This window comes from Penicillium taxi (genome assembly GCF_028828555.1).
Source record: "Penicillium taxi strain IBT 34144 chromosome Unknown utg000003l_segment0_segment0, whole genome shotgun sequence".
In the NCBI taxonomy this organism is placed as follows: Eukaryota; Fungi; Ascomycota; class Eurotiomycetes; order Eurotiales; family Aspergillaceae; genus Penicillium; species Penicillium taxi.
In genome coordinates, this window is record NW_026643205.1 from 3985066 (window position 1) to 3996261 (window position 11196).

Consider the following 11196-nt stretch of genomic DNA (forward strand, 5'->3'; position numbering starts at 1 on the left):
ATCACGTCTATCATAAGTCCCTTCTCTTGAGTTGTGCCAAGACGGACGATGCAGTCGTAGAGTGATTTTGAATCTGTCAGTGTGACAAGTGGAAATAGGTGGGGGTCTTTCCTGGGATTGAGAATGGTCATCATGTTGGTTAGAGTCGATTTGAGAGCGAGTGCCATATCAACTCCATTGCATGAATCCGTATAGCTTAGAGGCTAGGACGCTTCTGGTTATCCTCTTACACTTGATAGAGGACCAGTGTAGTAAGTTGGCTGCGCCTGTGTCATCTGCAAGTGTAATAACATATCCGGTTTGGGATGTCATATCCTTGTTGTTCTGCCAAGATAGACGCCGCTGCCCAGGAACAGGAGCCCGACCTGTTCCCAGACCCTATCCCAATCCCTCCAGTAGTGTTCTTCACGGACGGGAGTGGGTATGAAGGTATGATCGGGGCCTCCGCGGTAGCCCCACGAGAGGAAGCATGGACGTTAGAGCGCCAGCACCTAGGCAGCTCTGACCAGTCAACAGTATACATTGCCGAACTAACAGGAATTGAGATGGCGATCAGCCACTTTAGTAAGTCCAACCTATCCCCACACGAACTGGTTATCTTCGCAAATTCGCAGGCTGCAATCCAAGCTGTGCAAAACCCCAAACGTTCCTCCGGCCAACATGTTCTCCACGCAATTTATGCCCACATCCGTGCCCTCACGCCTAGCCACTCGGTATCAATCCGGTGGATACCCGCACATATAGGCGTGTTCGGCAACGAGCTGGCGGATTGTGCGGCGAAGGAGGCAGCGAAGGAAAGGGTTGCGGGGGAGGGGTCGGAGCCGGACCTATGTTCTTCCGGGGCCGGGGCGAGCCCTAAGTTGAGACTATCGACCAATGCCAAACGGCAGGTACGAGCACGAATTCGTGCAGAATAGGCGAAGCAGTAGGCGAAGGAAAAGACTAGGAAACCAAATCAGAGGCTAGTAGGCGTGCCGCATAAGAAGGTTCTGAAATTATGGGAGGGCTTATCGAGACAATACACATCGATTTTGATACAGATGAGATCGATGCGGATTAGTCTGCGCCACTTCCTATACAAAATCAACGAAGCGGAGTCGGTCAGGTGCAGCTGTGAGAAGGGCTCACAAACGCCGAGGCATATCCTCCTCCAGTGTCCATTATATATAGAGAGGAGAATAGAATTCATGCAGAAAGTCAGGCGGATAGACTTGACGGACCCGACGGACTATGAGGCCATCATGTCTCACCCATAGGCGATTCGCTACGTCGCCGAATTCATGTTATCAACTGGTCTTCTCGGGCAGTTTCGACAATATGATATTGAACCTGAACCCGACGAAGACACTGAACCAACACACCGGGATTGACCGGAACGGGCAAGGGGTGAAGACGATGCGTATCCAACAATAAAGTAAGCGGTAGCTGAGATACCAACCATAACAATAGCGCAAATAAGTAACGAACATGATCGAAGGAAGCGAGGAGGTGTCAACATCAGAGGGGCAGGGGAAGTGACTATAGACATCGGGAAGATACACAGGAGTGATATCGGTGATATTAAAACGTATATTGCATTGCACACTACATAGCAATTACATTCTGAGTGAGATTCGGTCTCCATTTTGGCTTTATTTTGGGATTTACTTTAGGATTTATTTCGGGCTTCACTTTACCTATACGGGTTCACACCCAATTTCTTTTGTCTAGTCACTCTCTACTGCGTGGGCACGGCGTACAGGCATATTCTTGCTTCGCACGGACGAAGCGCCTATATTGCCACAGCGACTCTAGCTAGGCAGCATCAGGTTAATAGAATATCATCATCATCATCATCATCAGCAGTGCCAAAGTTTGGTTAATTACTTTATGAATGGCGAGCTACTTAGTGATGATTTTCTTTTCAATAACTATGCCAGCGTGCCAGAAATGACCGATTGTACTCTATTCTCGAGAACCCACAGCTTTAATACACCCCTCAAGGAAAACATCGAATCCTTGCTCCGGGCTCATTTCATATTTTCGCCAGTGGCGCCTGATGAATGCTTTCAACTCGGAAAAATTCTCCTTGATGGGATTCAAATTAGGTTAATAAGGCGGCGGGTATGTACCCATGAGCCTCTTCTTGCTGAGCTGATAATTTTGAGAGTACAGTGCACTATGGTGGCTGTATCAGCGCACAGCTCAGCGTCACGCAACTCACAGTTTGTGATGATTACTAACGTGAGAATGATATAGGAACAAACCTATAGGCTTTTGAAAGGCTAAGTTATGTACGTAGCTGAACCCTCTGAACCCTCTGAACAAATCCACGCCTACCTTTTCACAAACCGCGCCAGGTAGGTCTCTACTCTCGCTACATCCCCCAATTCTGCCACGATCCCAACATACCCATCAGGTCGCACCACCGCCATAGCCCCCCTGCCTGGAGCGACACCGTAGCGAGTGTACGCATCTTCACCCTGAGCCAAATCCGAGCCGGAGCCGTCGAACAATCGCATCTCTGAGTACACCTTCACAGTTCTCGGAAGATCTTCCCAGCGGAAATTTTGCCGGACGCAGAGGCCTGGATAGAGGATTACCAGCTCTATAAGCGAAGGCAGAAAAGTGGGAATAAGTGATTTTCCGATTGTATTCAGGGTGCTGGATGAAATGCCGAGGGGGGCCAGGAAGTCGGTCGATGTTAGGACTAAGATACGGAAGCGGCCGGTGCTGGGGAAGCCTGTGCTGAAAGTGTTAGCTTCAATGTGTCGTTGACTTTATCTGGGTGAAGGTGTGGGTAAGGGAATGAGCTTGACAGACTATCTTGAAGATCCCGCGGCGCCCCATCGACGTATCTCTTCAGCTTCACGTTTGCAACTCTGGTTCCTGGGTGAAGAATGCCGCATAGATGACCAGTATCGGTGCCATGGATAGCAGGGGTAGCAGGGGGCTCGACAAGCGCATTCTCCGGGTACTGAATGCCACATCCGCTGATAAATCCCGCTAGAGCGCTGAGTAATCCATCCAGTTGCTTGGAGAGCGGCCCCTGAGCATCGCCAGATTTCTGCGTGCTTGCAATTGGCTGCGAAATTGCCGTGCTGAAAACCTGGTCAGCATCGAGAAGCTGCCGCGCGACTGCCCGCCGCTCGGTTTCGTACGTCTCTAGAAGAGGCGTCGGTGTTAAACCGTGGATGGAGTATGCGAGCTTCCAAGCCAGGTTATACGAGTCCATCATAGAAACGTTCATGCCCTGTCCGGCCTTGGGGCTGTGCGTATGACAAGCTATGTATTTGGTCAGCTTTTCCCCTTTTCTTTCTCTATTTGTAGAAGAAGGACATTAGGGATGCTCACCATCTCCCACCAGAAACACGCGAGGGAGGCCAGTTGAATCCCTCACGATAAAATCCTTGGTCATCCTCTGCCCGATGTGATAAATAGCCCACCACTCTACCGCGGTGCCCTGTTTCTGCTTTATACTAAACGGCCTGAACACCCGGCCAGCAGTCTCAAGTAAGCTTTCCAATGTGATTTCACTGCGCTTTGCCCTGGCTTCCTTCTCACTCATTTCCAAGGCCACCTCCCCAGGGATCTGGATATAAAGTCGGTTCAAATACTCCCCTGTTGCAGGTATCTGCTCCCGCGGTATAACAAGAATCGAGCTCCCTGCCGAGTGCACTGAAGAGAATCTGCGGATGTCAGGAAAGTCCGTATCCAGGATAAGATCGACGACACCCCACATGTACCCCAGCGAGTCCCCGACCAAATCAATCTGCATACATCGTCGCACGGTGGAGTGTGCACCGTCTGCGCCGACAATGTACTTGCTCCGCACAGTTCGACTCTGAGTTCCGCGCTGCCCATCGTCTGCTGTCTCAATAACACATCTGACAGGGTATTCCTGATCGCCGAGCTCGTCAATTCCCATGTCAATTAACTTTGTCTCTTTCTGAACCCCGCGTTTCGAATATCGCAATAAGTCCGCCTCAAGCATCTGCTCCATTCTCCCCTGATGCATCAAAAGCACAAACGGGTACCGGTACCCAGCGGTGAAATCCAATACTGGTTTAACATAGCTCTGTTTGATCTTTTCCGCGTTCCTGGGCGAGGGATCCCACCCACTGCGTTCCCAGCACTGGAATCCCTGGTCTCCTGTTAGATTGACTATGACATACCATACCACACTCTATGATTACCTTAAAAGGTATGGAACAACGCACCTCATTGATAACCTCATCCGCTAGACCCATAGATTTCAGCACCTCCAGTGTCCGCGGCTGCAGCGCATCTGCGTGTCCCGAACCAGGAATACCGCTCTTCTGGTCGATACATAGCAACGAATGCTCATCCCTTAGCCCATACCGGGCTAGGAGAGAGGAAAGTAAGATACCTGCGGGACCGGCCTGGTTATATTGGAACAGAGTCAGTTAGCCAGTCAGTTACTCCACCTGCAGAGTACGGCTCGGGATGCATATGCTGCACGTACTCCTACCACAACGACCTCAAATTTCTCTTTTTGACCTTTGTCTGCTCGCCTTGAGGCGATCAAGTCCGGCGTATAATTGGGTAGAGGGGGTAAGCGTAAGCGGGCAGCTTGTGATGCTGATGAGACCAGCATATGCTCTTCATCCACGGGCATGTAGTATGGCTGTACGAGAGGGAATACGGGGCTTTGGTTATGTTCTACGATAGATGCGGGTTTGGGATAAGAATGGAGAGGGAGAGAGATAGTAGGATGGAATCCCACCGAGAGACTGTTGCCTCAACGAGACTCGGCACGCAGGGTATTTACAAATGATGCGGCAAATGGGGAAACTCGGAAGAGACTGTCAGATATCTTAACGGCGCCTCATCGCAAAATTCGTCTAATCCACCAAAGACCAGATTTCTCTTGGTTTTGATCGATTGGTGGAAATTCCTTGCTCCTTTCACTCAATACTCATCATTCCATACTTCGAAATCATCTACATCTTGTATATTTTAGGCTACAAGGAATAAATTTTGATATTGATTGTTTAAGTCTCACCTGCACCATGATGGACTGGACTAGATCCTGACAATTAGGTCTGACATCCGCAGAACCCAGTCATGAATCTAAAATTGGTGATCAGGTTGGCATCATTTTTGGGTCTACGCACGAGAAAGGCTGATATCTGCACCGTCATGTATGCTGTAAAACTTCAACATATCTTTGGTTTCACTTCTTGCGTGTGACGGTGTAGCTGACTAGTGATACTGTTTAGATCTATCAGGATTCAACCTTCGATTAGTCATTAGCCTTGAGGGAACTTTGAGTAACATCCTCATGCTAACGGGGATTCTTTTGGCATGTGCTCAGCGTCTAAGTAGGCAATTACAAGGTAAGACCGGCGTTATACCCAAAAATATTTCCCTACTAGGCAATGTCTTAGCCAAGCTGTATTAGTGCGCTTGTTTTGGTAATTGATTAATAATCATGATCGCCGACCAAATTATAATGGTTTTCTATTGAACAGAAACAGGCTGGGTAGGAGATCTTGGGTCAAACTAGGTGGAACCCGGGGTCAGCCCAGTTCTAAAATACCAGGTCATCGCGATAATTAACAACAACGGTGAGCTTGATCATATCCAGTGGGCGGTCTGATCTATTGAGTGGGAAAAAATGGAGGTTGCCTTTGCGGGTGGTGCGAGGATATTGAGAAAGAAAGTTTAAAGATTTGAACTTGAAAATTTGGGTGCAACAAGAAGCGAAAGCTACAGGATCTTCAAGATAACACTCCTCATCCTCCAATCACTTTCACAAAGACCCAAAACTATATTCATATTTCAAATTACCGAACCAAAAATCACTGGAATCAGCCTTTACCATCGTCCAAGCCCTATCCAGAGCCGCAACCAACTCATCCGGCAACGGTCCCTTTTCAAGGTCCGCTAGGTTGCTCGTTAATTGATCAATGCTGCTAAAGCCAACAATGACCCCATCCCTACGGGTGCCCCTTGTAATTTGGAGCGCCGAATGATGAATACACCACCGCAGAGCAACCTCCGCCATGGAAAGCCCATATTTTCCAACAAGGGGCTGCAGCATCTCCAACGCAGAAAACATGCTGGGTTTGAAGTAGCGGTCACGGTAGACCTTGCCTTGGAATCCAAATGTGTCGCTGAAACGGCCCTCCTTGGGATTCTGTGAAGCGTTAGTGTCGCATGGCTTATATTTGCCACTCAGGAGGCCGCCCGCTAGTGGGTTGAAAACCACCACGTCGATTCCATAGCGTTGGCAGCAGGGTATGAGCTCGGCTTCAATTGTTCGTGCTATGTTGAGGTACTTAGTTGATATCCCACGTCGGCTGGCCATTTATGCCCTGTAAGGGTAGATAGATGGGCTTCTATCATGGAAGAGGCTAGGACAAGACAAGGGAACGCACCGAACACATTATAGACGGCCTGATATACCGTAGGTCTTACCCAACCACGCTCACAACACATAATTACGACCTCTGCAACCTCAAAAGCCGAGAAGTTACTGAGACCAAGCTTCTTAAATTTTCCATCACGGTAGAGCTGATCCAGTGTCCCAAACGTGTCCGCGAATGGAACAGACCGATCGGGTGCGTGGAGATAGAAGACTTCCACACTGTCAGTGCCCAATTCCTGCAGTGATTTGTTCAAGGCCTCGGTCAGTCGATGGGGACTGTGCGCGCCAGCCTGCCAGGGAAACCATTTAGTAGCGGCTAACAGTCCGCGTTCTTGCCACTTCGCCTGCCGGGTAAAGACTTCTTGTTGGGTGTCCGCGTAGAGGCGCGCCGTGTCAATCTCGGAGTAGCCGCTTTTCTGGAACAGGTCGAGACATGAGTTGAATTCTTCAAGGGTTGTGATGCGGGTCCCGGTGAGACCGGGTGGTCCGATAGTCATAAGGCCGAGGATGATTCGTCTAGGGGAAGTTAGGAGCGTCATTGGTTTTGCTTTCTTTGGCTTTGATGGCTGGTGGTGTAAGATATGACCGGGATCATGAAGTAGAAAGTGGATAGGCCAATGATATATGTGTATGTGAAGATCCATTACTGTGCAGGGAGCGGCCTATTTGGCTTCTATCTGCTGAGGCCTAGATGTGAACAGACTCGGGCATTATACACCTCCACTTGTACTACCCGAGGCTTAGCAGGCTTAATACGGGTTCCATTTCTTTTTGCAAGGGTGGCAGGCTTGGAACTAGCTGTGTAATGTCAAAGATAATATACGTCATGCTTTACATTTCTATAAAATTCTATTAATAGAAGTTCAATGAAAGCTTGATCATTAATGGATTGACTATGGTGCACTTACTATTTCAAATATCACGCTGCCTTAGCGCCACCTCGACAGTCCCAGCTTCTGTGGCCTAAAGCAAAGATTGTATCCATCCTGTTGCATTTTCAACCTTTAGTCCACGCATCTTCATTCTGTTGGCCACGCCAGCGTAGCTATGACAAGCAGCAATGGTCAAAATGAGACAGCCTTTGCTGTCAATAATATAAGCCAGCTTCTCGACAATGCATCCCGTTGCCAGACCGGCCTGACATTCTACGGAGAGTCTTCTTCCCAACCAATCCATGTCTCGTACGCGAAGCTTCAGCAGGAGGCGACAGAGAGAGCTTACCTCCTGCGTCATTTCTATACCTTAGCCTCAACGTCGGCCTCGAGCCCCTCCATTGTGCTCTTGCACTTTGACACCCAGTGCGAGGCGGTGCAATGGTTCTGGGCGGTGGTTTTGGCCGGGCTCATCCCATGCATGTCCACTGGCTTCGTCTACAATGAAGGCAAACGCAAGAAACACATCCTACATCTCCAGGTTCTGCTGGACAAACCCATGATTCTAACCAGCGAGCGATTGCTGCCGCAGTTCGGCGGTGTGGAAGGGCTTGCTCTGCAATCAGTTGAGTCCCTGGATAACAAGAGGCCAATGAACCATTCAATAAACTTACACGGCCCTCTCAAGAACCCCGAACAGATGGCCCTGTTGATGCTGACTTCTGGTAGCACGGGGAACGCAAAGGCAGTCCCGCTCCGCCACGGGCAGATCCTGGCCGCGCTGCGGGGGAAGGCGTCTCATTATGGGAGTCGACCGGCTGATGTGTTTCTAAATTGGGTTGGTTTGGACCATGTCGCGAGTATGACGGAGGTGCACTTGCTCGCGGTCAGCCTGGGCAGCGAGCAGGTGCATGTCCCTGCAAGCAAACTATTACATAATCCCCTTCGGTTCATTGAGCTGCTCGAGACTCACCTCGTCACATCGACATTCGCGCCTAACTTCTTCCTCACTAAGTTACGCGATGCCCTTGCAGCAAACCCCAAGGTAACGGCGGATTTATCTGCGCTGAGAAGAATCAACTCTGGCGGGGAAGCCAATGTTGTCGCAACGTGCGAGGCCCTTACTCGCCAGCTCCAGCAGCGGTGCCGTATTCCCAGCAACCTGGAGGTCATAAGCCCTGGATTCGGCATGACGGAGACATGTGCAGGGGCGATCCACTACACTGGCGGATTCCCGTCTGCAGACGTCAAGCTGGGCCTGGAGTTTGCGAGGCTGGGGACTTGCATCCCCGGTGCGCAGATGCGGGTGGTAGGCAAGAACAATCAGCATGCGGCATGCGGAGAGACCGGCGAGCTACAGCTCAAGGGCCCCGTCATCTTCACCGGATACTACAATGACCCGGTGGCGACTGCACAGGCCTTCACGGAGGATGGATGGTTCATTACAGGGGATCTCGCCCGGCTAGACGATTCGGGCAGCCTCAACCTCGCCGGCCGGATCAAGGACATCATCATTATCAATGGGGTCAACTGGAGTGCGACCGAGATCGAAACGGCTATTGAAGAGGAGGGCATCCCCGGCGTGACGCCCTCGTGCACTGTCATCTTTCCGTATCGCTACCCTAGTTCCCCGACAGAAGGTGTAGCTATTGTATATGTCCCCACGTTCGGCGAGGGTGAGGCCGCCGTGCGTTTTGAGACCGACCTCGCAGTCGCGAAGATCGTTGCCCTTCTCACGGCGCAAAAGCCAGGCCATATTATTCCGCTGCCGGTAGAGATGCTGGAGAAGTCGTTGCTGGGCAAGGTCTCGCGCACGAAGGTCCGCACTGCGTTTGTCAATGGTGTCTACGCCGCCATCGAAGAGCGCCATTTGGCTGCGGTCAACGAGTATCGGCAGTCAACCTGGAAGCAGTGCTCTACAGAGACAGAGCGTAAGGTTCAGGCCGTCTTGAGCGAGATACTACAGATTCCTGTGGAGAAGATCAGTGCTGACTCGTCCGTCTTCGAGCTGGGTATCTCCTCATTTGACCTGATATCACTCAAGACCAAGATTGCCGTGGACATTCCCATGTCTGTCCTCATGACACAGTAACCTTCTCTACTCTTGTCCACATTATTATGAGTGTGTGTATACTAATCAACCACCAGACCAACCGTCAGTGAAATCGCCTCCGCAGTCGACACCCTCTGCGATCTACCCCCAGTCTACAACCCCATCGTCCCCCTTCAAGTCCACGGCACGCAAACCCCCCTTTTCCTCATTCACCCCGGCAGTGGCGACATCCTTGTCTTCATCGCTCTAGCCGCCCAATTCCCCAACCGCCCAGTCTACGCCATCCGCACCCGCGGATACAACGCCAACGAGCCGCTCTTCCCCACCATGCAATCCACAGTCGAAACATACAGCTCGCACATCCGCAAGGTCCAGCCCCATGGGCCCTACGCCATAGCAGGGTACTCGCTCGGCTCAACACTCGCCTTCGAAGTCGGTAAGCTGCTCGAGTCCCAGGGGCAGGAGGTCCGCTTCCTCGCATCCATCGACTACCCACCACATATCCGGAAATATGTGTCCAGCCAGAACTGGCAGGACGTCGTCCTACATATCTCGTTCTTCCTAGAACTCCTCAGCGACGAGCTCATGGACTCTGCGAAAGCTTATTTCCTTTCCCGTGAGGAAAAGGGAAAACCTCTATCCCGCGACGAAACGCTCAGTTATGTCCTGGCTATGGGAAACCAGGACCGTGCGCATGCACTAGCGCTCTCGACCGAGATCCTAGGCCAGATCAGCGATATTGGTGAGAACTTCCGAATACATGGCGAGAATTATGAGCCGGCGGGGAGCGTGGACCATCTCGATGTGTTCATTGCGGATCCGCCGGGGTATGCGGCGCTGGATCGCCGTGAATGGGTGGATAATAAGTTGGGCACGTGGAGGGATTTTGTCAGGACGGATGTTGAGTTCCATGAGTGTCCGGGGATTCATGCGCGGATGTTGAATCCAGATCATATTCCGGAATTTGTGAAAAGCTTTAAGGCGGCGATGAAGAGGAGGGGAGTCTAACAAAAGAAGGACTCACCTTTGTTAGCTTTCCAGATAACGTATATCCACAAGCGAGTGGGGCACCCCAAAACACCATAGTAGATGCGACATTTTACAACCATATATCTCAGCAACCACCTTGTTGTTGATTTTATTGTCATTCGATAGCTATAGATAAGGCTTTTGAATGATATATATTGGTTTCAAGAACATCAAAAAGTTGCATGATCATGGTATTTAAAAATACGTTTCTCAATGCCAGAAATATATATATAGGAAGGATCAAAATCAGTTTCACCAGATAAACGCCAAGAACTGCATCACCATAATAGGTGTGAAGGGCTAAAGCTAATCTAAGATTCAGAACTAGCTAGGCACATGCTGTTTACAAAATCCTTGAAGAACGTAAACAATTCGGGGTGGAATCGTGAGGTATGCGGTTTGTCAAAGGCCCGATTCCATTTATAGTTAGTCTATTTTAGTCAGCATTGGAATCCCACAATGGGATTCCTCCATTCTACAATCTATACACATACACTCTTTGGTACGCATACTGCGTTCTCATTTGCCCACTAGAATCCACTATTCCTTGGTAGTCGACCTCCATTTGACAACCAGGATTCAACCTGTTATAATACCCCCCTCCTATTCTCTTGTTTTCCGGGGTCCATTCGAAGTCGTAATTAGTCCGTATCGTAGTTCAAAGGTGTCGAGAGCTGTGCAGTTTTCCACTACATCGATAGGTTCCCATGTCAGTTCTGCGTATCCTCGCCATTTCACTAATGCTTCCCTCCGAGACCCACGTCCAATTTTTCGTGTCCTTGCTCGTAGGATCTCTTCAATTTCGTATTCCAGATCTCCTTCGACTAATAGCGGAGGCGGTTGCGAATCGTCCACGATTTGTGACGGTA

The 11196-nt window shown here is 50.2% G+C and overlaps 4 protein-coding genes across 4 annotated transcripts; 2 read left to right on the top strand and 2 right to left on the bottom strand.

Moving 5' to 3' along the window:
• Positions 1 to 305: 305 nt before the first annotated feature.
• Positions 306 to 917, top strand: N7495_004901 (ribonuclease H family protein; the record flags this gene model as incomplete). Its single annotated transcript, XM_057207552.1, has 1 exon — positions 306 to 917. One exon carries the CDS (start codon positions 306 to 308, stop codon positions 915 to 917), a length of 612 nt encoding a protein of 203 aa, XP_057065232.1.
• Positions 918 to 2315: 1398 nt separating this feature from the next.
• N7495_004902 (uncharacterized protein) lies at positions 2316 to 4618 on the bottom strand (the record flags this gene model as incomplete). Its single annotated transcript, XM_057207553.1, has 5 exons — positions 2316 to 2722; positions 2803 to 3264; positions 3334 to 4123; positions 4200 to 4382; positions 4466 to 4618. 5 exons carry the CDS (start codon positions 4616 to 4618, stop codon positions 2316 to 2318), a joined length of 1995 nt encoding a protein of 664 aa, XP_057065233.1.
• A 1137-nt stretch (positions 4619 to 5755) lies between these two features.
• On the bottom strand, positions 5756 to 6912 carry N7495_004903 (aldo/keto reductase family protein; the record flags this gene model as incomplete). Its single annotated transcript, XM_057207554.1, has 2 exons — positions 5756 to 6270; positions 6384 to 6912. The coding sequence occupies 2 exons, from the start codon at positions 6910 to 6912 to the stop codon at positions 5756 to 5758; spliced, it is 1044 nt and encodes a 347-aa protein (XP_057065234.1).
• Positions 6913 to 7420: 508 nt separating this feature from the next.
• N7495_004904 (NRPS-like enzyme) lies at positions 7421 to 10306 on the top strand (the record flags this gene model as incomplete). The annotated part of the gene is made up of 2 exons (XM_057207555.1): positions 7421 to 9333; positions 9394 to 10306. 2 exons carry the CDS (start codon positions 7421 to 7423, stop codon positions 10304 to 10306), a joined length of 2826 nt encoding a protein of 941 aa, XP_057065235.1.
• Between the last annotated feature and the right edge of the window lie 890 nt (positions 10307 to 11196).